The sequence below is a fragment of the Pezoporus occidentalis genome, unplaced genomic scaffold (genome assembly GCF_034315485.1).
Source record: "Pezoporus occidentalis ecotype Australia unplaced genomic scaffold, CSIRO_AGI_Poc_V1 ctg202, whole genome shotgun sequence".
Classification (NCBI taxonomy): domain Eukaryota; kingdom Metazoa; phylum Chordata; class Aves; order Psittaciformes; family Psittacidae; genus Pezoporus; species Pezoporus occidentalis.
The window spans coordinates 1,029,360-1,053,186 of record NW_026913879.1 but is presented as its reverse complement, the minus strand read 5'-3'; the positions used below and the strand labels follow the sequence as shown (position 1 = coordinate 1,053,186).

General features: G+C 53.3%; 2 protein-coding genes across 9 annotated transcripts in view; one reads left to right on the top strand and one right to left on the bottom strand.

The window, feature by feature from the left end:
• LOC134163665 (perilipin-4-like) overlaps positions 1-652 on the bottom strand; it is a 5,637-nt gene extending 4,985 nt beyond the window's left edge. For 2 of the 5 annotated variants that reach the window (XM_062618742.1, XM_062618743.1), the window contains exon 1: positions 212-652. In XM_062618742.1, coding sequence (XP_062474726.1) covers positions 212-271 — 60 coding nt within the window. In that variant the 5' untranslated portion in view covers positions 272-652. The remainder of the gene's footprint in view (positions 1-211) is intronic. The other 3 variants (XM_062618741.1, XM_062618744.1, XM_062618745.1) reach the window with 3 other exon arrangements.
• UHRF1 (ubiquitin like with PHD and ring finger domains 1) overlaps positions 1-23,827 on the top strand; it is a 27,080-nt gene extending 3,253 nt beyond the window's left edge. The window contains exons 1-17 of one of the 4 annotated variants that reach the window (XM_062618754.1): positions 10,837-10,941; positions 11,822-11,984; positions 14,538-14,801; positions 15,481-15,653; positions 16,029-16,244; positions 16,791-16,897; positions 17,069-17,255; positions 17,946-18,069; positions 18,157-18,264; positions 18,828-18,932; positions 19,792-19,898; positions 20,353-20,515; positions 20,615-20,752; positions 21,127-21,238; positions 21,359-21,516; positions 21,691-21,789; positions 22,321-23,827. In XM_062618754.1, coding sequence (XP_062474738.1) covers positions 10,847-10,941; positions 11,822-11,984; positions 14,538-14,801; positions 15,481-15,653; positions 16,029-16,244; positions 16,791-16,897; positions 17,069-17,255; positions 17,946-18,069; positions 18,157-18,264; positions 18,828-18,932; positions 19,792-19,898; positions 20,353-20,515; positions 20,615-20,752; positions 21,127-21,238; positions 21,359-21,516; positions 21,691-21,789; positions 22,321-22,467 — 2,466 coding nt within the window. In that variant the 5' untranslated portion in view covers positions 10,837-10,846 and the 3' untranslated portion in view covers positions 22,468-23,827. Of the gene's footprint in view, positions 1-10,602; positions 10,942-11,718; positions 11,985-14,537; positions 14,802-15,480; positions 15,654-16,028; positions 16,245-16,790; positions 16,898-17,068; positions 17,256-17,945; positions 18,070-18,156; positions 18,265-18,827; positions 18,933-19,791; positions 19,899-20,352; positions 20,516-20,614; positions 20,753-21,126; positions 21,239-21,358; positions 21,517-21,690; positions 21,790-22,320 lie in introns of those variants that run through there. The other 3 variants (XM_062618758.1, XM_062618755.1, XM_062618756.1) reach the window with 3 other exon arrangements.

Here is a 23,827-nt window from a genome sequence, read left to right as displayed (position 1 = left end):
CCAGATGTGGAAATAGGGCCTGTAACAGCTCATGTGTCAGAATTACTTGAGCAGGCCCTGAAGCTCTCTTGAGCTTCTGAGCCAACTGAGTTTAGATTTAGCCACAGCTTCATAGGGTTAATCTTTGTTTTGAGGTGCTGACAGGCACCAGTGGACCTCAGCAGGGAGTTTAACTGTTGCATGTTAGAGTTCTGTCTGCCCTGGCACCTACCCCTTGCTGCTGTTCCTCAGCCTTCAGCAGATCCTTTTTTGTGGTCTTCTGTGATGCCATAGTGAACACAGCTGCAGCTGAAAGGAGAAACAAGGGTAGGACAGCATATTCATGTGGGAGAAGGACTGTGCTCTGCCACCTCCCTCAATCCCCAAACGGCCAAATACTTTCAATAACCATCCCACTTATTTAACTGCTGATAACATTTATCTGGCTTCAAAGCAGCAGGTTAGAAGTGGGTGAGAACTCTTATCTGTCTTGCATTTTGTGTGTGGTGGGTTCACCCTGTCTGGATGCCCACCAAGCTGCTCCTTGGAGAGCAAATGTAAGTGAGGAACCACTGGAGGTTGTCTCACTCGATTACTGTCCTTCTACAAGAGACTGACTGGAGATGCTGAAACAGCAGTGGGCTTCTTTCACCTTATTTCACCTTCGATGTTGATAGCCCCTCTCCTCTGGAGTATCCCTTGCAAAGGACACTGAACCAAGAGTCATTTGGTGACCCCACTCTGCCTGTGTTCATGGTGGGGACCCTCTGGCACCTTCCCTACCACTACCAGCTCCAGCCAGAGGGGCAGACGCAGCGCGGGGAAGGACATGAAGATCCTTTGAAGCTTTCCTGGTGTTCTCCTCCTGCTGCCCAGTGAAGCAGGGAATCTCTCCTCGCTTCCTGTGAAACCAAGCCTCAGCAGTGCTCTCATTACATCATGCCATAAAGAACTTCAAGTATAAAAATGATGCAATATCTTCAGTGGGTATTGGCTTCCCCAGCACAGATTTAGGCTGGTATCTGGACACTCCAGTATCGGGTGATAATCCAGGATTGCTTCTCATCCTTAGCCAGGCACAGAAAGGATTTCAGCATATTTGCTCTCCAGTGCTTTTCTCTCCCGTGCCAGTGAAGCCCTATTCTTAGAACCGCTGTGGCATTTTCCAATGGAAAGCCCCCAGACCAAAATTCCTCACAAACTGGATTCCCAAGCCAAGCACTGCTCCAGGCTCTGCCCCCCAGAACTTGCCATCTGATTCAGGAGGAGGCCATTGTCTTGCTTCTTGTGCTCTTTGCCTTGTGTAAGGGTTTTATTTTCCTGTGCAAACAGGAACAGAGAGCCGGGCAAGAAGTAGTGAAACAAGCACTTTTCAGGCCTGGCCCTTGGCTGGAGCCAGGGGAGGCTTCTCAGGGGGACAAATCTTGCTGCTGCTGCGTGAAGCATGCAATTCATCAGTGTTTTAATGGGGCACCGAGTGCTCCCTGTCTGCAGCAAAGGGGTCCCAGGCACGGGGACCTCCAGCATCCCAAGGGAGAGGCTTTAACAGCCCTGCAGAAGCACAGCTTGAACTCCAGCAGCCCGGCTCCAAAGCCAAGCAGGGCTTGAACAGAGTCCCAAAGTCCACAGGCTTTGCTCACTCACTGCTTATTCCTCCTGCTCTGCTTTAGGGCAAGCTGCTTGGTGTTTGGGAAGCTGAGAAGGCTGAATCAGCCTGCAGCCCTGTCACGGGGCAAAGCACAGCTATTTCCACAGCACTGCAAACAGCCCCTTTGCTGAGTAAAACACTTCTAGAAGGGTGGGAGAAACTCAGCTGCAGAGGATCTTACTGGCCTTGGTGTCAGGCACACCACAGCCAAGAAAGGAGAGGACTCTGGCTGCAGCGTAAGTCAGAAGCAACTCCTCATCTGATGGAAAAACCAGTTTGAGGTTAGAACCAACCTCTGAAGTACTAGGAGCCTATCTTAATTATGGATGCATCCGTGTCTGATAATCCTTGCAGCACAGTCATGTTAGGGCATGGTTTGCTCTCCTCCACGTAGGAGGGATGAGGTGTGTTGCAATGCCAGTATCTGTGGGGCAGGCAAATCTTCCTGAGCCCACAGCATGGTTTTAGTTTCTCTTTTCCCTGCAGAAGTGCTGAGCAGACCTCATTTTCCTTCTGAGCCTGCAGGAAAGCACAGTGCTGGGCACTTCTGGGTGAGCTGCTTCAGGATCCGTTGAAGGAAGGCACGATTTCAAGCCAGTTGCAAGGGGGAATCCCAACAGAGAGACCCCCCCAAGTGTGGGGGGAACCACCAGGCCAGAGAGCACAAACAGCATCGCTGTTTGCTTTGGATATAAATGACAAGCAGATGGTTTCATACCATTGCTACGTGAGAAATACTAGGTCACTACTGGAGAAAGCTGAAACAGGCAGTTTCAGCGAGGTGAAACTTCAGCACCCATTTCTGGCACGGCAGAATAGCTCAGCTGCTGGTCCTTGCCCAGTTTGGCACCAGTCTGAACTGGGTGAACCAGCAAGAGCAGCAGGTCTGACTGTCACAGCCAGTGCCACGCGTTAGCCTGGCAGCAGGACAAGTCCCTTCCTGCTGGGGCTTGGTTCCTGTCACCCTGACAATGACCATCCCACGCTAAACTACTCCTTTAGCTGGGGCAAGGCTTTGCTTTTCCCTGAAGATCAGATGTGAGGGTGGGCTCTTGTTGTTTAGGAAGCTTTTCTCCCTTCCAGAAGTGTTTTACCTTGGGAAGACAGACTGGCCATGGCTGCATGCCTGCTCAATAGCTTAACTGGCAATTCCTTAATGACCCTTTAGGCAAACAAAGCTGAAGGAGTGCTTTGGCTATGAGCAGGGAGGGCTAATCAGGGCCCATTGGTGGTGAAAGCACTTATTTACATTCTTCTCGAGATTTGCCACTGATACCCCAGTTCCTAGAGCTGCGGAACAGTGGGGATGGCACTGCCCACAGCCCGGGGAGCCCTCTGGAGATGCTCTGAGGGCAGAGCTTGCTTTAGGAAGAGGATCAGATGATCTTCAGCCTTCACCTTAGGACATCCCTTTGGGAATTGCTGGCGGAGGTGCTCATCTGACCTGTCTGGAAAGCCATCGGCATTAGGGAACCTCAAAGATTAAAGCCACGCTTCCAAGAGAAATCAAGCACTGCAGCCAGTGGCTGCAGGCCAGTAACTCCTGGGGGCAGTTACCATCAGCTATCCAAGCTGCTAGAATTTGGAGATACTCCAGGAAAGAGGAAAGGGGGTTTCATTAAAACAGCTCCTCAGTACTTCCCATTCCCCATCTTTCCACAGAACACACCTCGGCTTCAGACAGAGGCTGTAACCTGCAGAGCAAGCAGCACGCTGCTCTAACGCGCACTGCCGTCTGCCCTTTCAGCAGGGCCAGCGTCAGTAATTGAAGCCCTTTGCAGCCATGCAGGGTTTCAGGCAGTCACCAAGCCACACTGCAAACCTGGTTAGTCTTGAGGAGCACAAAGGCACTTTGCCAAGGGCTCCCTTCAGCAGGGAGCAGAGCCTCCATCTGCAGAGCAAGAGTCACCTTGTCACTCCAGCCACCCCCTTGGTGAGCACCATTATCATGCCTACACCTAAGGATCATGTGAAATAGCTCCAGGCAGGGCTGGAAGCATTGTCAACAGGAAGGGGATGCCCAAGTGATCAGCTGCCTCCTGCAGCACATACCACAGCATCACCACTGCTGATGGCCAGGGTATGCATCCTGCACTGGCTGGGGGGAGAGCTGTCTCCAGTGCACCCTCACACAGCTTTGGTCCTCTTGTTTAAGAAGCAGAAAAGAGCTTTCAGGCCCAAAGCTGCTCGATCACAGCCACATGGCGTTATCGAGGAGTCTAGGAAGCCTTTAGAGAAGGCTCTGATGCCTTCCAGCTCTTCCCCAAGGCACAGCAGATACAGCATGACACCGTAAGATGTCACCTTTGGCCTCAGAAAGCCAAGACCCCCCACCCCCAGATGGGGAAAGCAGCAGAAACGCAGCACACAGCCCTGTGCTTCCCCAGGGAGCTGGAGCAGCCCCTCAGCAGGGGCACGTCAGCCTTAGTGCAGCCAGGAGCCAAGGGCTCTAGGATGGAGCCAGCTCCAAGCCCTGTCCGCACCCTCCATCCCTGGGGGAGCCGCAAAGAGCCACGCGGGGCAAGAGGCTGCAGAGCCCCTGGGTAAACAAGGGGCAGACCTGGGGGGTTCCCCCAGCCCCACAACCACAGCCCCACAGCCCAGCCTTACCTGGCTCCTTGGCTCCCAGCGCTGACAGCACAGGGAGTGCTGGACCTCGCCCGCATAAATACCCCCGGGGGCTGATGGGCAGCCGAGGGAGCCAATGGAGACGCTGCAGGTGCTGCCCTGGCCAATGGGGAGGGCAGGGCAGAGAGAGGGGCGGGAGCTGTGGGTGTGGGAGGCAGGTGAGGGCCCCCCCAGGGAGGTGATGGTGGTGGTGGTGGTGGTTGGTACCCCCAAAGAGGACATCGCTGCCGGGGTGTCCATCCCCAGGCACTGCAGGGCCATGCAATGGGGTCCTGCTGCCCCACAGCAACCATGGACAGGGAGGTGGTGCTGGGGGATGCAGGTGATGGAAGTCTATGGGGATGTGAGTTGTGTTGTGAGGTGGGCTCAGCCCATGGCCCTGCAGGCACTGCTCCTGGGCCCATGCTCTGAGCTGGTGATGCTGCTTGCCACCATGGCAGCCCCAACGCTGCTGCCTTCTTCAGGACACTGAGAAAGGCTTGGCCAGAGAGCGAGCTGAGCCCAGGGCACTTGTCAGGACTGGCTCGTGAGTGGTGTGGTTGGGAAGCCCGTGTGCGGGTGCTGGAGCTCATCAGGACAGTGGCTGCTCCTCGCTGGCATCGCAGGGAGCATCAACAAGTGCCGGAGAAGCGGGACGTGGGCTCCGTGGTGTGGAAACCTCACTTGGCTCTGGTGTGCTCTTGGCAGAGCTCTCCTACCCTGCAGCACGGGTGCTGTAACTACCCGAGGAGCAGGGCGTGCGCTCCCACTCTCAGCCCTTGCCTGGCTCCAGCAGATAAGCGATGGGGAAAGATGCTGCTGCTTTGCTGTGATTTTGAAGATAGGAGCCCCAGCAATGCAGGGCTCTGAGCAATAACACATAATTCACAGTTTAGTCAATGTTTTGCTTTTCCATTTGTGCCTTTCCATCTCCCGATCTCAAAATCTGGTTGGAAGCCGCCAATTAAGCTTCCTGTTGTCTGTTCACAAGATCAGCGGGGGAGGAATCTGAGGCACGGGGAAGAACGATCTGAAGTCTTCTAGAGCCATTAAAGTGATTGAGTCACCTTGGTTTTGGGCAGTGAATGCAGGAGACCTCGGGTCTCATGTCTGTGACCCGTGAAGGCAGAGCAGGAGCTGTCAGTGCTGTTGGTGACAGAAATGTAGACAATTCCCAGTGCTCAGCTTTGAGGGGGGAAGGAGTCCCCTTGCGTCAGGCTTGGCATGGAGCTGTTGGCTGGAAAGACTCTGGAGGTCAGGCAATCCATCCTGCTGCTTAAGACAGGACCATTGGCAACGCCGGCCCAGCTCTGCTGAGGGCTTTGTCTTGCTGAGTCCTGAAAACTCCCAGGGATGGGGATCCAGCACTGAGGATGCTCCTAAGGAAGGAGCAGTTCCCAGGGCATGGTCCCTCCTGGGATCCGCTTCCCCTCCAGGGGAGCAGTGCTTGGGAAGTGTTTGTGAGGCTGGTTAGGAGATGCGGCACGGTGGCTTTTAGAGGCTGTGATGAGTTTAGGGGAAAGAACGGGTGTTCTTGTCCGTCCTTGGAAGATCTGATGGATTGGGGGGGTAGGAATCAGGATCACTCCTGTGTTGTCTGAATGTTGGCCTGTCTGAGGAGAGCAGCTGCATCCTCAGGTAAGGTGTCAATGATGCAAACTGCCTGAGTAGGGCAGTTGTGGTGGGGATGGTGAAAGTCTCCTGAGGCAGGTTCTGTTTCATCACCTGAGTGGGGAAACCGGTGCTGTCAGCATGGATCCCCTTCATGTGGCTGGTAACGCGGCAGAGGCGAAGGTGAGCACCAGTGGCAAATGGTTCGCGTGAGATAAGCAGTAATTAGCATTAATGAGGTAATGTTGTTTGGTATCTGAAGTGGGGCTTTAGCTACTAGGTCAAAAGAGCAACGCTTGGAGCTCCTGCTCCGTGCCAGGACACCGAAAACCTGGAGCTTGCAGTTCCAGAGCAAAGGTTTGCATGCTCAGTCCTGTGGTTCTTGTATGTGTAAGGAGAACAAGGTACATTATATACATGAGCTGTGTGTAAGGAGAACAAGGTACATTATATACATGAGCTGTGTGTAAGGAGAACAAGGTACATTATATACATGAGCTGTGTGTAAGAACAAGGTACATTATATACATGAGCTGTGTGTAAGCAGAACGAGGTACATTATATACATGAGTTGTGTGTAAGCAGAACGAGGTACATTATATACATGAGCTGTGTGTAAGGAGAACAAGGTACATTATATACATGAGCTGTGTGTAAGGAGAACAAGGTACATTATATACATGAGCTGTGTGTAAGGAGAACGAGGTACATTATATACATGAGCTGTGTGTAAGGAGAACAAGGTACATTATATACATGAGCTGTGTGTAAGAACAAGGTACATTATATACGTGAGCTGTGTGTAAGCAGAACGAGGTACATTATATACATGAGCTGTGTGTAAGCAGAACGAGGTACATTATATACATGAGCTGTGTGTAAGAACAAGGTACATTATATACGTGAGCTGTGTGTAAGCAGCATACACTGCAGGCCAAGATAAACTCAGTTCTAAGGAGCTGGGTGAGTGTGGGAAGGATATGGGAGGAAGCAGAGAAACACGTTTGGGGTAAGGGAGCTGTGCTGGCTGGAGTGAGCGCGTCCTACAAGAGGCAGCATCCCATCAGTAACCCCCGCCTTTGTGCAAACCCTACATCAGCAGCAGCAGGACGTGGGGCAGAGTCCTCCTGGTGGTCCCCAGGCCTGAACCCCATCTCCTGTGCCCGGGGGCAGCCAGGACCCCCCCGCTGCCAGCTCCCTGCCCTTGTTTCCGCGCCGGTGCTGGCTGGGTTTGTTAGGGGGCGTGCGCACCCACACCGATGTGGGGCTCTTGGGTCCCCGCGCTCAGGTGCGACCCCTCCCCTGCTCTGTTGTGGGTCGCAGCTCAGCGCCGTCCCTTCGGGGACCACACGTGGTGCTGAAGCGCCCCGTTTCCGCTGCAGCGGAAGCGGCCTCCTCGTCTCCCGCGGCGGTCACTGCGTTGCTGAGCGCCCGTGGGGCCGCGGGGCGGGCGGGGGTGATGCAAGGCTGAGGCCCGCGCGGCTCCGCTTCCTGCTCCCCCTCAGCACCGCGCGGGGCTCGGCCCCCTCCGGCCGCGCATCCCGGGAGCCTTCCCCAGCCCCCGCTGCCCTTCGGGCACCTCCGCCCCGGCTTGAGGGCAGGCAGCGCCTGGCGCCGGCTTTGCCCTCGCTGCAGCCTCGTGGCTCCTTGGCTGCTCTCCCCGGCGCCCAGTTCCCCCTTCCGCTGCTCCCCAGGCTGGTTTCTGGCACCCGTCTGCTCCTGCGGGGCTTTACCTCACCCCTCGGGGCAGGGCGGGGTGGGTGTCAGCTCAGGCCCTTGCTGAGACCCCTGCTCTTGCTTCCCCAGTAACCATTGCACTCCCCAGCCGTGGAGTTTGGCCGCCCCCCTGCCAAGCAGCTGGGGAATTGGAGGAAATACCTGTTTGGTGCCATAGAGGCACAACCGGGAATGCCCGCGAGGAAGGCTGCCCCCAAAACCAGGAGGTTACAAGTGGGATAAGGCGTTGCTTGAACACTGGGAGCAGGAAGGTTCGGCAATGGGAAGTTCATGGATGTTGAGAAGCAGAAAGTGAAGGAGCTGAATGGCAACGGGAGGCCTCTGTGTCCTCAGCTCCAATGGTTTTGCTTTGGGACCTCTTTTCCTGCACTGATTTCCACATCTGAGCAGTGATTTCCAAGCTCCGAATGATTTCTCTTCGGGAAGGTGGAAGCCAGAATGAAGTTACTGGCACGTCAAGCAGTGATATTCCATGGGGACACTGAGGAGGGGAGGCCTTGCCTGGCAAAGGATTTTCCCCTTAGCTGCTCCTCTGCAGCTTCCCCATGGCTGGGGTGATCCCAGCACCACAGATGTGGCCTCTTGAGCTGGTGGGAGCCAGGGGGGTTGCAGAAGAAGCCAAAGGTGCAAAGAATTCCTGAATCCAGGTGGTTTCCTGTGAGCTGAACCCTGTTAACCATGGAGGGCGCTGGGATCTCGCGTGATGCTTCCTGTGGCTTCATGGGACCAGCGGCCTGCTGCTTTTCCTGGCAAGTGCTGTAAGGGCATTGGAAGGGATGGACTGGGAATCGCGGGGCTCCAACAGCCACCCAAGGATACCTTTGCCCCCGCTGGGACTGCTCAGAGCAGCTCTCAGTGGTTCTTTGCCCAGGCCTTGCTTTAAGGGTGTTCATCAGCTGCCGGTTCTTATGTCCACGCTGGGACTCTTGTTCTCCTCAAACGCCGTGCCCAGACTCACAGGGAACAATATTGCCATGGCCTGGAGAGCGCCTGCATCTCTGTGCCAGTCAATTCACCCGTGCTGTAGGCTCTCCGGGGCTGCCGTGGCCATCGCTGCTGGCACACGAGCGGGATATTGTTTCCTCCCAGCAGGGGGCATTACCAGATGGCAGAGCAGCGTTTTGCATCCCAGCTGCCCAAAACAATGCGAAAGGGAGGCAACCAAACCGCGCAGCCCTGGGGTGACTGCGCTGTGACCAACTCGTGGTCTGCTCCTTCTGGCAGTCAGTGGAAGCCTGAGGCTTTGTCTCTGCAGCACCAAGTTCTCTGCGAGCTTGAAGGGACCTCAAAGCTCCTCCAGCTCCAACCCCTGCCAGGGCAGGGACCCCTTCCACTGGAGCAGCTTGCTCCAAGCCCCTGTGTCCAGCCTGGCCTTGAGCACTGCCAGGGATGGGGCAGCCACAGCTTCTCTGGGCACCCTGTGCCAGCGCCTCAGCACCCTCACAGGGAAGAGCTTCTGCCTAAGAGCTCATCTCAGTCTCCCCTTGGGCAGGTTCAAGCCATTCCCTTTGTCCCATCACCATTCCCTCACGTCCTATCCCCTAATGAACGGGAAGGAGAGCAGGTATCACTCAACTCTAATGAAAGCAACGTCCCATTACTGGAATGATGTGGAACTGAGCCTTGAGTAGGCGCAGGCGAGCAGAGCAGCGCGTAGGCTGCAGCGTGGGTTTTGCCCTGCGTGGATTCTCTGAATGAGTGGGGTTTCTCTAGGAGGGGGCTGCTTGTTCTGACTCAGCTCTGGGGATGCCGCCGGTCTCCCCGCTGCTGCCTGAAGCCTTTCCCTTGAGCAATCCGTGTCCTACAGGAAGCTCCCTGCGCTGTGGGGGGAGCTGCTGAGGGTCAAAGGACGTGTGTGTGTGTCCCATGCTTGGGTACCTGTATGGGTGCTTCCTAAATGGATGTGAGATGGTACCCTAATGGGGGGGGCGGGGGCAAGACCTGAAGGAGGGTAGTAAAAGTCTGTCATAGAACTGTCCTGCATCTCAAAACCATGAGGGATGTGGATTCTGCCCTCCTCTGGCAATGGATGTACGTGGGTGGTGGGATGCGGATCCGGATGGGCTGCTCAGCAACACCAGTTGGAACTTCAGGCCAGGACATCCAGTCCTGGGGCGTTCAGACTGGAGCTGGGCCTCAGAAGGGTGAAAACGTGCTTTCCGATGCTCAGCTTTTCCTCCTCCTCCCGACCAGGTCTGCAGCACCCGGGGCCCCTCGGGCTGCAGGGCCTGGGGCTGCCCGAGGGCAAGGCTGAGGCTCCAGTGCAGGCACACAGGGAAGGCTCTGCCCTGAAGCACCCCGCACGCATGGGGCTCACCGAGTCCAGGCCAGCGGCTCCCAGCCCGTGACCTCCGGCTTAACAGAGGGATCCCCATGGAGCCACGACAGGGCAGGAGCAACGCTGAGGTTCCCGCGCTGTGCTCCGTGTGCAGCCGGCACCGCGCTGGGGGCTGCGGATCCCCCCGATCCCTGTTTGGAGGGGCCGGGGGGAACTGGGAGAGGCCGCGTTGCCTTCCCCTTGGCGCGCCTCGCGTTCCCTTTGTCCGCAGGTTGCGGGGTCAGCGGAGCTGTTCCGGCAGCGCCCAACCCGCCGCCATTCCCGCTTTTCCAGCCCCGGTGTCTTCCCCCCTTCCCCCTCCCCAGCCACCAATTTCCATGGTTTTAGACTCATTTTGAAGCTGACTTTCCTCGGAAACCTCTCGGTCCCCCCCCGCTCGCGGTTTCCCCCCTCCCGCGGCGCATTTCCCGTGTGCAGTTTTGTACTTGGGGGGAAAACATCCTCCTGGAGCAGCGCATCCCATCGGCCCCACTCTGCCGGGTCACCCAGGCCATGGGGTCAGCACACGGGCCCCTGGAGCGACCTGGATCTAACGGCACAGGAAGGGTTAGAGGCCTCTTGCGGATTGTGTGGATTATTCCGGTTATTCGGATTATTCCGGTTATTCGGATTATTCCGTCCCCAGGGGCTGGGGACCCCTGCGGAGGAGCGGCACCGGGTGGCTGTGGGAGGGGGTCACTCGGCTCTCCGTGGCCGTGTTTACGGCTCAATACCGGCTCCCGGTGCCCGCGGGGGTTTCCCGGTACCGGACCCCGCGCTTTGGGAACCGGGGGGGTTCTGCGCCTCGCGGATCCCCGGTGCAGCCCCCGGGGAGCGCCGGTCCCACCGGGTGTCCATGACCCCCCCACCCCGAACCCCGATCCCGGCTCCCGGGAGGCGGTGGCGGCGGCCCCGCCCCTCTCGCTCGTTCCCGCCAGCGGCAGCCAATGGGCGGGCGCCCGCGGCGCACGGGGCTTTTCCGCGCCAAACTCCAAAGCCCGCGGAGCGCAGCGCGGCACCGGCCTCCAGCCCCGCCACGCCGGTGAGTCCCGACCGGGACCGGGGGTAACGGGAGGGGAGCGGCTGGAGGGGCTTTGGCCCCCCCCTCCCGACCGTGTCCGTGCCGGGGCTGCTGCGGGAGCGGCTCCGCGGCGCCCAGGCCGATGACAGCTCCCGCGCCTCGGGTCAGCGGCTCCCCGCACCCCGGCCCGGGGCCGCTCTCGGCGGGGCGCGGCCGCTCCGGTGCCGCTCTGCGGGACGCGGCGGGCGCGGGTTGCGGCAGCGGCGCCGACCCCGCTCCGTGCCCCTGCAATGGGGCCGCGGGGCCCCGGTGAGCGGCGGCGCCGGGGAGGGCCGTGGGGGCATCGCCCCGCTTGGCTTCCGGGGGGGTGCGGAGGGGGCCGGGGGCACCGCTGACACCCCCGGGGTTTAACGCGGGCGGAGCAAAGGGGCTGCCCCGTCCCAGGGCGAGCGCGCGGGCTGCGGCCGCCGGTGCCCTCCGCTGCTTCCCCGCCCAACCCCTCCGGTCCCCCGGGGGCATCGCTCGCCCCGGGCCGTCGGGTGGTGACGGCCCCTTTAAGACCCTAGACGCGTCTCATTTGCATGATCTCGCGAGACCTCGCGGGGGCGGTGGGCGGGGCGGTTTCAATTGTGGCGCGAGATGCAGTTGGCGCGCGCCCGCGGAGGGGCAGGGGCGCGGCCCAGAGCCGTTAGGGGTCAGCGTGGGAGGGCCGGGGGGGGGGGGCTAAACCCGCCAGTAACCAATCACCGCCGGAGCCGGCCGGGGTGTTGGCCAATAGGGTAGCGGGGGGGGTGGAAAGGGGGCGTGGCGGCGGGGTGCGCGGTCCCATTGATGCGGTGCCCGGCGGGCCGGTGCCGCGGCTCTCACCCCGATCCGTTCCCGGTGTCCCCGGCGCGAGCAGGACCGGCGCCATGTGGATCCAGGTGCGCACCATGGACGGGAAGGAGACGCACCGCGTGGATTCGCTTTCCAAGCTCACCAAGGTGGAAGGGCTGCGGCTGCGGATACACGAGGTGTTCGGCGTGGAGCCGCACCGGCAGCGGCTCTTCTACCGGGGCAAGCAGGTACCGTCCGACAGCCCCGGCCCCACCGCTCCCCCCCGCCCCATGTCCCCGCCATCTGGGGAGCGAGAGCTTCATTGACTCGGCTTTAATTGCCCGCAGACGGGTGCTCTGCTGCCCTCTAGCGACTGCGGCGCTGCGGGCCCCGCTGCCAGGCTCCCCTCTCAGCCGGGCCGGAGGGGTTTTCGTTGTCTCCTCCGTCGAGCCCGTCCCTTTCCTGCCTTGCCGCCGCCGCTGCGATGTCTGCAGGCGCAGCGCTTCCCGGGGTTCCTGCCCTGTGAACTGAGCCCCTCGGAAAGCCGTCAAGAGCCGCTTTTCCCTTGCAGAGTGGGGGAGCAGCTCGTGGCTTCGGGGTTGTGCTGCCTTAAATCGAAATCTCATTGAGTGAAGAACGTGCCGTGACGTTTCGAGCGTGTTCCCCACAGCGCCGCAGTTGTACGGCAGCTGTTCTCTTCCCCCGAGTTCGTAATCCCTCAAAATTAACCTTGAACCCAACCACACCGATTTTACAATGCGGTTTTTAATACATTTTCCCAAATACCCTGCTCTCAAATCCATTTTCCAAACTTATTTCCCAAAGCACCCTTTTCCATCCCCTGCCCTGCTGAATCTGCACATAAAGCAACTCCTGTGCCCGTGCTTGGTTGTTCAGAGACGTTTATGGCAGAGGTAGCAGTTGCTTTGGGCTGCAGCTGGAATCCCATAGGATGGGGGGTGTTAGACAATCTCTCCTAGGCTATTTATGCCCCCTTTCCCTCCATTTTAGGGTGATGAGAGCTGGTGGTGCGTTAGAATTAGCAGGTGTGACTGTAGGATATGGAAACACACCTGGAGCCGCTTTAATCTAACAAGCTCGGGTACCAGCAGTAGTGTAAGAGGCTTGTAGGAACGTGTAGCATCTCTGCAGGGCTCGCACCGCCTCCTCTCTGTTCACTGGTGTAGTTGTGGGTGCAGTAATTGCCCATTTGTGGCTGTGGATGAAGCGATCAGGGAGGGTTGGTCCTGGGTTTTGCCAGGGCTGCCCTGATGATCTTGTGAGCGGAGCTTTGGAAGTGATAACTTGTTTTGGTGAGGATGCTCTTGCCTGACAAAGACAGCTCCTCCCTGTGCAGTTCCAGCACTCCTTCCTTTAGGCGCGGTTTTCCATAGGAACGTTCCCCCCATGGCTTTCAGCCTCCCTTCAGCATCCTCCCCCTGCTGCGCTTCGCCTGTTTGAATCCTTACAAATCCCCCAATGATGGTGGGAAAAGCCTGGTCCATGCAGAGCCCCACAGCCTTTGTTTGAGGTACGGCCTCGGCTGCGGGCGCCTCTTCCAGCCCATTCCCGGCGCTCCCATGGGTTTGGGGCCGGCGCCTGGGCTCGGCTTTTCCATCCCTGGCAGCACTGGTGCCTCTGGCGCACCTTGCTGAGACCAGCGCCGTGTTCAGAGCCGAGTCGTGGTCTCTGTGGTGAGAAACGACCGGGTTCAGGTTTGTTCTTGTGCATCTCGAGGAGTTTTCATCTCCGAAAAGCCCAGAGCTCTTCCTGCCCGCTCAGGTTTCCAGGGGTTGTTCCACAGCCGCTTCGTGCCATAGATCAGAGCTGAGTAATCCCAGTGATTCCCACAAAGGGTGAATTTTTGTGGTTTTGCTTTGTTTCCCCCCCCCGATAGAGAACAAAGCTCAGGGGCTGCTTTTTCTGGTGCTTTGGGCTGGAAGGGGATGATCATTTCCTGTGTAATTTCTTAGTCAGACCTTAAATATGTGGTGAAGCTCTGCCCCTGCTGTGGGCTCCAGCAGGACGGTTTAACTGTGAAGTGGGAGCGCTCCTCGGAGTTCTGCGGAGGGCACGCAGAGGCCTCGTGGTCCTGTGGACTTCTTGCAGGGGCAGGATCCGCAGCCAAAACCGCAGCCAAAGCCTTGCCAGACAAACCCGCTGACCTAGGAGAGGCTGTGGAAGCGGGACGTGCTTGGGGCGAGGGGGCAGTTTCACATTGAATTGAATCTCTTGATTTTACTCTCAATGGGAAACTTGTGTGCTTGCCCAGAGAGAGGCGAGCGATGAGCAATTTGGCTTCTGCCTAATCCCATGTTCAGCAGCGATGCTGTAACCGTCATCCGGAACGTACACGAGTCCAATATAAAGATGAGTCCAAGGTGGTGTTCTGATGTGTCTGAATTAAGGAATAAAGAACTTCCTTGTCAGTTAGTAAGTAGTGTGGAATTACCTTTAAATCCTGATAGGGAATGTAGGGGATCTGGAGTTCTTTGAGTCCTTCCCAGAACTGGTGTCTTGGGAATGTACTGCAAACCCTTTCAGATCTCCTACAACGCTGTGGCTTGCTCTGGGTATTGAGTCTACCGCAGCGTGGAGGTCTTGTTCTCCTGGCTTGCAGAGGGCTGAGGAAAGAACATTTCTATGGTAAGAACAGCACTCCATATGGATCTGTGGTGCTGAAGTTCAAGCCAAGTTCCTTGTTTGAAAGCCACGTGCTCCGTCTCGGCACGTAGGGACGATGGCAGCGCGATGGGTGGCTCTGCATGCAATAACCGCCTGGTCTCACTGCTTCCCTGCAGATGGAAGACGGTCACTCCCTTTTCGATTACAGCGTCGGCCTCAATGACATCGTGCAGCTCCTGGTGAGACAAAGCCCCGCCGCGCTTCCCGCTGTCAGCAAGGAAAAGGATCCCGAGCTCTCGGACACAGACTCTGGCTGCGGCTCGGGCCAGAGCGAATCCGACAAGAGCTCTCACAACGGCGAGGGTGCCCTGGAACTGGAGGGCCAGCCCGGCACGGCGGCACAGCCCGACTGGACCGACCCGGGCTTTGGCCTCTATAAGGTGAGGGGTTCCCGGGAGCTGCAGCCGGACGGGAATTGCTCTTTGATGGGGAAGTGACTTTTGTGCCCTCATTCTGTGGGTACTGCTTTTCCGTTTCTTAACCCCTGCACCACCAGTGCGTTCAGTGCCTCGTGTTGTAGGTCAGAATGCTTTATTTTTCATGTTATCCTTTTAACTACAACGACAAAACTGACTTCATTCGAATCGGAAGCATTCCGAGGGCCCGTTTTGATTTAAAAACTCTGAATCCTTCCGACCTGGGAGTCGCTGCCTTTGTCAAAGCTGAAACTTCCTTGAATGAACAAAAGAAAATCTTAGCCAGCTGTGCAGCATCCCTTTACTTGCCTGTTTCAGTGGATTTTATTGCAGACCTAGTGCTGCCTTTGCCAGACTATGAGCTAGACCCTTGGGAAGTCTGTTACAGACTGCCTGATAAGGGTTTGTGCTAGATAAGAAGCCTGCTTGTGCTCCTGTTGGTGCAGAATGGATATTTAGCCTTAGGGGCTCAACCTGTATTTCGGTTGGGATTGGAAGGGTGAAGGAGATCTAAATTTTTATGATGATCTGTGAAATATCTTGATCATGGGGTTCTTGGGATGATTCAGTCCTTAATAGCCTTGGAAATGAATGCTTCATTGGAAAGCCCATTTGAGTGAGCTGTGTCCTTTGCTTTGTGTAGATCAATGACCTGGTCGACGCTCGAGATATGAACATGGGGGCATGGTTTGAAGCTCAGGTTGTAAATGTAAGCAGAAAAAAACCTGCAAGTGCATCCGCTGAGAGCTGCTCAGATCCTGAGCAGCCGAGAGCCATTCCTGAAGAAGATGTAATATACCACGTGAAGTATGAAGAGTGAGTTTGGTTCCCTTCTTGTCCATTTGGAGCATGACGTGGATGGGAAATTTGACTGTAGAGCTCCACAGGGTAAACCAGAACTGGGCTGGTGCAGTAACTGAGCCCTGTGAGCTGTAAGTTTGTCTTACAGCTGGAATTCCAGGGGGTTGGAATCAGGTTTTTAGAACTATGAAATGCTGTTATCCAAGTCTGAAGTGGGATACAATAGCAGCAGAGCCAGAGTGCCCCATTCTGGCTGTGTCTGAGTGGGAAATTGCATGTTGCATCAGCTCATAAATTGACCTGTCTGGATAAAATCCATCACTTGGAACAGCTGTGATGTTGAATGAGATTTTCCTTCTCTGTCCCTCCCTGCCTTCCCTCTGCTCCAAGCTATCCAGAGAATGGAGTTGTGCAGTTGGGTTCCAATGATGTACGGGCTCGTGCACGGACTATTCTGAAGTGGCACCAGCTGGAAGTGGGGCAGGTGGTGATGGTCAACTACAACCCCGATGAGCCAAAGGAGAGAGGGTTCTGGTACGATGCAGAGATCCTGCAGAAAAGAGAAATGAAAATGATCAAGGAGATAAATGCAAAGATATTACTTGGGTAAGCAAATTGTAAGGTGGAATAAACCGAATGCTCTGCTTAAGCTTTTAACTCGGAGCGACTCCTCAAAAATGCTGCTGCAGCTGCAGGGCATGAGCAATGTGCACTGTGGAGTCATGGAGTGCCCCGTGTTTGCGAGGAGGCAGAGACTTGTCTGCTGTGTTATCTCAGTAATTTTCACAGGGTTGCCAGAATGTTCCTCTTTTTCCCTCTCCCCGCAGTGATTTTGACTTTGAAACTATAAAATCTGAGAAGAATCAGTCTGAAATTCATTTCTGGGGTAGAACAGTCACTAATGCTGACTGGAATGCTACAAGTGCTGGAGTTTGTTAAAACAAAAAGGGTTTTACACGTGAATTGCATGAAGGGGATGGGATTCGTGGTGATGCTGTTGTGCCACTGGCCCAGCTGACGTGGTGCTGTAGTGGGTTTTGTGTGGCACAGGACTAAAGACACATCATGCACGTTGCTGAGGAGCCTCCACAGCTGTGAACTCTGCTGCTGTCACAGGCTCACCTTTCAGACTTTCCTCCCTTCTCCTCACAGGGATGCCGGGGATTCCTTGAATGACTGCAGAATTATATTAGTGGATGAAATCTATAAAATAGAAGAGCCAGGCAGTGCTTGCCCACTGACTGCTCCTCCAGCAAAACGTGAGTGCTGCGTGGTTCTCGTGCCTCAGTCTTACCTTGGGGATGTTCTGATTGTCTCTGTGAGGTCTGAGGGTTCCAGGACCCCCGCAGTTGTGCCACCTCTGTCCGTTCCCAGTGTATCTCGGTCCCTTCTGGAGCCTGAAGGGGGCTGTGGTTTCTTTCTGCTCACAGGTCGCATTGGACCTGTGTGTAAAGCTTGCAAGGACAACCCGAACAAGACGTGCAGAATCTGTGCTTGCCACATCTGTGGAGGTAAACAGGATCCAGAGAAACAGCTCATGTGTGACGAGTGTGATATGGCTTTCCACATCTACTGCCTCAACCCTCCCCTCAGCAGCATACCAGACGATGAGGACTGGTGAGTTCTGTGTCTGTGGTGCTGCAGTTACTGTCTGATTAGGAGCAGAAGGCGAGGGCTTCGCGCTGCCCTTAGGTGGCAATATCGTGACTGTAGAGCTCAAGAGATGCTTGTGTGTGGTTGGGTGTTTTGGAAGGACTTTGTAGCGTTTCTTGAGCATCAGTTTAGTCAGAGCATGTTCGAAGCCAGTGGCTTTCCAAGTTCTTTTGCTAGTTTTGGGATCTCTATACCTGTCAGAGAAGAGGAGCTACCTATAAACTGCAAGCCTGATGCCAAGAGCCTTAACTTGTGTCATGGTTTTTATGGTCTGCTTACAGGTAGTCTGCAGCTCTGTCACCACATCAGGCCGGTGATACATACTCTGACCTGCAATATATATGGTGATAGATATACAGAGATAGATAATGCAATACATCTGCCTCTATGCATATAGATAGCGATGTACATACATACTGTGTTGTTCCTTGTCCCGTTTCAGCATTTTATACAAGGATTTTATGGTACAGCTGATTTCCTGCCACATCTGCAATGGTTTAGGAGCTTGTGTAGAGCACTAGCTAATGCCAGTGTAATTCCAGCAGGGAGAGTTGCTTTGGTGTCCTGTCTAGTCTGTAACATAACTCAGTGTGTTTTGAGGAAATTCTCTGTCAATGTAAGGCTTTGCTACTTTTCATTGACTGGTGACTTTAGGTATTGCCCTGAATGTCGAAATGATGCAAGTGAGGTGGTTTTAGCAGGAGAGAGATTAAAAGACAGTAAAAAGAAACAAAAGATGGCATCTGCTAATTCATCCTCGCGGAGAGACTGGGGCAAGGTCAGTTCAAAAGCTGTTTTCTTTTGAAGCATAGCGTGTGTTAGTTCCCCGTCGTTCTTGGCTGATGGGTCTTGCTCCTTGGAACAGGGCATGGCGTGTGTCGGTCGCACAAAGGAATGCACCATTGTCCCCTCGAACCACTACGGACCGATTCCTGGGATTCCGGTTGGCACCATGTGGAAGTTCAGAGTGCAGGTAGGAAGGCAGATCCGGGCCTGAGCCCCGTAGGGAAAAATGGGAACGATCCAGCTCTTAGGAGAAACCTGAAACAGTTAAATCTTGGAGCGTGTGTATGTAAGCGCAGCAAGGGAAGAACTCGGGCTTTGTGTCGCTCAAGTGTTCCATAACTAATGGTGCATTGTCCAGGCGTTCCAAGGGTGTGTTTGGGTTTTTCAGTGCTTTTTGGTAACACCCAAACCTATTTGTTTCCAATAGTTTGTCCTGGATGTGTGTGGTGCCTCCCACTTGTTCTGGTGAGGGTCTCTCTCAAACACCCACGTTAAACAGGTTATTTTCTCATCCTGATAGAACACTGGGGAAGAAAAAGCACTGACCTGTCCAGAGCCTGTTCTCAAGTGTTGGCTATCAGAAGTCTTCTAAATCCAGCACAGTGTTGAGAACGTGCTTTCACCCTGCCCCATGTGCAAACCAGAGCTGTGGTAGTACTGTTTGTCAGTGACCTTGGTTCCAAGACCAGGGGCAGCTGTGCTGGTTGTAGCCTGTGGGCAGCAGTGACCAAGCAAAGGTTTCCCTTTCAGGTGAGTGAATCCGGCGTTCACAGGCCTCACGTTGCGGGGATCCATGGCAGGAGTAACGATGGTGCCTACTCCTTGGTGCTGGCAGGGGGCTATGAAGATGACATAGTAAGTGAACCTTGCTTAGTTTTGTCTGAGAGCCAAACTAACTTGTTCCAACAAAGACTTTTCCTTAGTTCCTTTTTTACATTCCCTATGGGGCACATCACGTCCCCATCTTGACGATACTTAAGCAAATGGAAAGGACAATCCAGTCACGTTTGCCAAGCTGAGAAACGGGGTCCCTGGAATTACGTTCAATGTCTATTTGTCAGCTTTTATTCCAGGAGTCCTGAGCTGCCTCCCTGGGGTCTCTGTCACACCCACAGCTTGAACAGTCTCCTGGTATATTCTGCCTGAGCTTGGTGTGTCAAAGGACACACAAGGAACAAAACCAGGCAACAAAGTCCTACTTTGATTACATGTCTTGGTTCTGCCAGTCAAACCAAGCCCTTGGGAGGCTGTGCCAGGCTCTGCTCTTCATTCGTGCAGGCACTGCTACATCACCAGCCCGTGCTGCCTTACCCTGACCGCAGCCTGGTAAAGCTCATGTAGAACAGCCACGCACCAATGCAGCCATTCTAAGTCTTGTTTCTGAGTGCAAGGGCAGGTAACTTGTGCCTCAGCACTTGCACTGTTATTACATGACTCTCATGTGGAGCATGCCCCTGCGCTTCCAGGCTGGTTCTGTGTGAGCAGCACAGAGCTCTTTGGGCACTGTTTGGGGGTGTGACAACAACAGTTGTCACCCTGAGTCCTCTCTCACAATCTAAGGGAGCACCACGGACTTAAGCAAGGCTGGGAGATAAAGGGAGGAAGCGTCTTTCCTTTTCTGAGAATACAGCATTAAAGCTGCTTGATTAAAAACTCACCTGCTTTTGTTGAATGATCTTTGTGAATGTGTCGAAACCATCCATGTACGTTTCAGGATCATGGAAATTCCTTCACATATACAGGGAGCGGAGGGCGCGATCTCTCTGGGAACAAACGCACAGCGGAACAGTCTTGTGATCAAAAACTCACCAACATGAACAGGTCAGTGCCGTTAGCGCTCCATTTCTGACCTCAGGGCTGGCAGTCTGTCACCCTGAGAAGCTCTTTGTCCTGTTTGCATCAAAAGGAATTGGCTAAATGGAACAAATGGTGAGAATTGGGTTTCCACTGTTGTCTTTAGGCTGCAGATCAGCTGCAAGATGGAAATGCTTCTTACAGGGCAGTGTAAGTGAAACGGGATTGTAAATGGTCCTAGTCTCAGATTTAATATTGACTGAAACTTAAGGCCTGGAGGAGTAAATTAGAGTAGAAGTTTTCCTACTGTCTCCTGAAGACCTTTTAGCCCCTGGTCACTTGTCATTCTGAACCGTTGCTCTTACGAGTAAGCGTGGACTCGAGTGGAGGAGGTTGTCCATGAATAATCAGCATATTTAAACGTGGTCTGCAGTCAGGAGGCTCCCACTGTTCCTAGTGTTGACTGGGCTTTCTTTTCCAGAGCTCTGGCTCTGAACTGCAGTGCCCCCATCAATGATAAAAATGGAGCTGAAGCCAAGGACTGGAGAGCTGGAAAGCCAGTCCGAGTGGTGAGGAATGTGAAAGGTGGCAAACACAGTAAATATGCTCCTGTAGAAGGGAACAGATATGATGGAATATATAAGGTAAGAAGGATCTGAATTCTCTTACTGAATTAGGGGGAGATAATTTGGCTCTCAAGGGGTTTTGATGGCGTGTGATGGACCTGACTCTGACTTTTTTAGGTTGTGAAATACTGGCCTGAGACAGGGAAATCTGGATTTTTAGTGTGGCGTTACTTACTTAGGAGGGATGATGAAGAACCTGCTCCTTGGACCAAGGAAGGAAAGGACAGGATGAAAAAGCTTGGCCTAACCATGCAGGTACTCTTTTGGAACATTCTTGGGGTTACCCTTGGCAATGAAGTTGATGGAGAGAAGGAACTTTTCCATCGTATGTTCTTACTGAGGATGATCCTTGTGTAAGAATCAAGACAGCCCCCCCTTACGCTGAGGGGGAAGCAGTGCTTTCAGTCTTGTGGGTTGTTTGTGGGGTTTTTAGGAAGCTAAATGAACAAAACTCCTGTTTTATTCCTTATAGAATTTCTCTAGTCTAGCTGCTTTGAAAGAGCTGGGATCAGTTGTTAGGCAGAGAACCCCTGGAGAAGCTCTCCAGAGGTTGTTCTGCTGACCTGTAACAATCTGAGTCTAAACTGGTGTTGTGCATTGGGTCCTTTTTGTTCTCTGTTTTCCTGCAGTATCCTGAAGGGTATTTGGAAGCTGTTGCAAACAAAGATAAGGAAAAAGAGAATAATGGAGATGATGAGTTTGATACCCCAGGGAAAGGAAAGAGGAAAAGGAAATCAGCAGGTTTGTGGAGTAGGCAAGTGGATAGAGAAAGCCTTGTAGGTTTTTGTGCATTTTACCTGGTTACTCTTTTCTGGTTGCTTTTTGTTTGGGTGTCTAAAAAATTGTTGTGTTTTCTTTTAGGTGGGGAGGAAAAACTCATGACCTCTCCTGCGGGGACTCCAAAGAAAACGAAAGTTGAGCCATACAAATTGACAACTCAGCAAAAATCTCTTATAAAAAATGATGAAGCCAATGAAAAGCTGTGGAATGGAGTACTAGAAGCTCTCAAAGATGGACCGGTATACCATGGGGCTCTCTTTTTATCCCCCCAAAATAGAGACAACTAATACTGTTGTACCTAGACACAAACCTCTTGGCTGCTTTAAAGAAACAGCTGCAGACCCAGAGTGGGCTGTGGGGTTGTTTCTTTCAGAGGTGGTAGCAATAACTTGATGCACTTGTTCTCTTGACAGAAATTTCTGAGTAAAGTGGAAGAGGCTTTCTTGTGTATCTGCTGTCAGGAGGTCGTGTTTCGGCCGGTCACAACTGTGTGCCAGCACAACGTGTGCAAGGTGAGCAGCTGAACTCTTCTGTTGAGCATCCCCCACCTCCTGGGGCAACCCGTGCCAGTGTTTTACCATCTTAAAAGGTTCTTCTGCGTAGAAAAGTCTGCTTTAAAGAAAGTTCCAATGTTCTATTGCTACTCTGATTCTTGTCAAAGATGACCAGAGCTCTGTGGGCGCAGTCATGCCACAGTGTGGCAGAGCCTGGGGGGTTTTGTTTTCTTCTTTTGAAGACAGATGTGTTTTTGCAGAAGTTCCAATGGTCTTTAGCAGCTGCAGGAGAATTCTTGCTCTTTAGAAATGCCATTGAACCAACTACCTCTGACCCCTAAGTAGTGTCCATGACTGAGATGCTCCATTGAAATGCATGTAATAAAGCAGCTTGCATGCATCACTCTTGGCTTTTCTCACCTCTTGTCAGTACTTGGGTGAACCAGGATCTACTTTTCCCTGGTTCACTTCCTTCTCTCCGGGGGGGTGTTGTAGATCAAGCTGCAGTGCATTTTTCTCTCCCTCTTAACCAAGTTTGTCCTGCACCAGGATTGTTTGGATCGATCCTTCAAAGCCGATGTGTACAGTTGTCCTGCCTGTCGCTACGACCTGGGCAAAAACTACAGCATGCACGTGAATGAAACGCTGCAGACCATCCTCACTCAGCTCTTCCCTGGATATGGCAATGGACGGTGATTCTGTAAAGCACTTCTCATTTTCTTTTGTGCAAGCTTCTTAATGGGTTTTCAATGGGCTTAATTTAAAAAGAGAAACAAGTAGTCTGTGTTCTCCCAGACCCCCGAAAAGGCTTTAAAGTCTTCCTTATTTGGGAAAAAACCCAAACTATAAAGTTTAAGGAAAATCCTTTTGTATGTCCGTGGGTTTTGTTTTTGTTCTAAACATTGAATTTTTGCATTTTTTGTTTTTCTTTTCTCCCCCTCAAACTTGTCACCCATCAGCACAGAATGATCATGCTTATTTTCAAAAGGATTTCAAGTGCTTCCAGTCAGGCCACTAAAGATTAGGAAAGGTCTCAGAGTGCCCCCTCTGCCCCCTCTCTTTTCTTATTGTATTTGAAATTTTATTCCCCAAAAATGGCTTGGTTGCTAGAACAATCTTCAGTGTTTGGGGATTTGGCCATAAAGGTAGACTTGGGCATCACCTTGGCAGCAGTTTGGATGTTCCTTTTGTACGTGATGGCTCCTGGCTTGTGATCTTTTAACCACAAGTGGGTATTTGTTACATATTTTTGTAAAGAACTGGGTTTTAGACATTTGACAAACTTCTCAAAAGCCATTTCCTGCTAATTTTGTATCTCAAACAAATGAAGCTGCTTGCAGATAGCCAAGTAGCTGGAGCAATATGAAGTACTACCTCAGCTGGGCTTCTTTCTTACTTGGGAACTGTTGGTTCAGCCGGGTGCTGTTTTCTCTCCAGAAATGCCATTATGGAATATACTAAAGCCATTCTTAAGTGCCTTTTGTCCTTTTGCTGAAAGACTGGGCTCTGAATCACCACATATTATCTATTTTTTCATAAGCACTGAATCTTTTAAACTTGCCAACCGGATTTTAATCTTTGGTTAAAACACAACACTGTAGCTGTACATGATTAGTACGAATTTGCTGCCGTTCAGGTTTCCTCCTAATGCTAGGTGTATTATGGTAACGTCAGTCTTTTTTTACTTCTTTTTGCTGCGTTTCTACCTGGAAATGGAGAATAACCAATTCTGACTTTTCTATGAACCATTTTTTTACTGTACATGACCCCGAGAAGGCCTCGCTTTTGTGAATGGGTTGTCTTTTTCTACCATTACCAAAGTTTGCAGTTTAATACCTCAACAAGACAGGGATGTTTTTTACTCACACTTTACTGCAGACAGACTGGAACAAATGTGCCTATTTTTGGTTTTCTTAACGCTTACTCTTCTTAAAATTACGTTAATATACTAGGGGGGAAAAAAGCAAATGTTTTATAGGTTTTTGTGCTGAATTTGTCAATTTTTTGTACAATGTGCAAGTTGAAGTTCTCAAAATAAATATCTTTTCTGATGAAA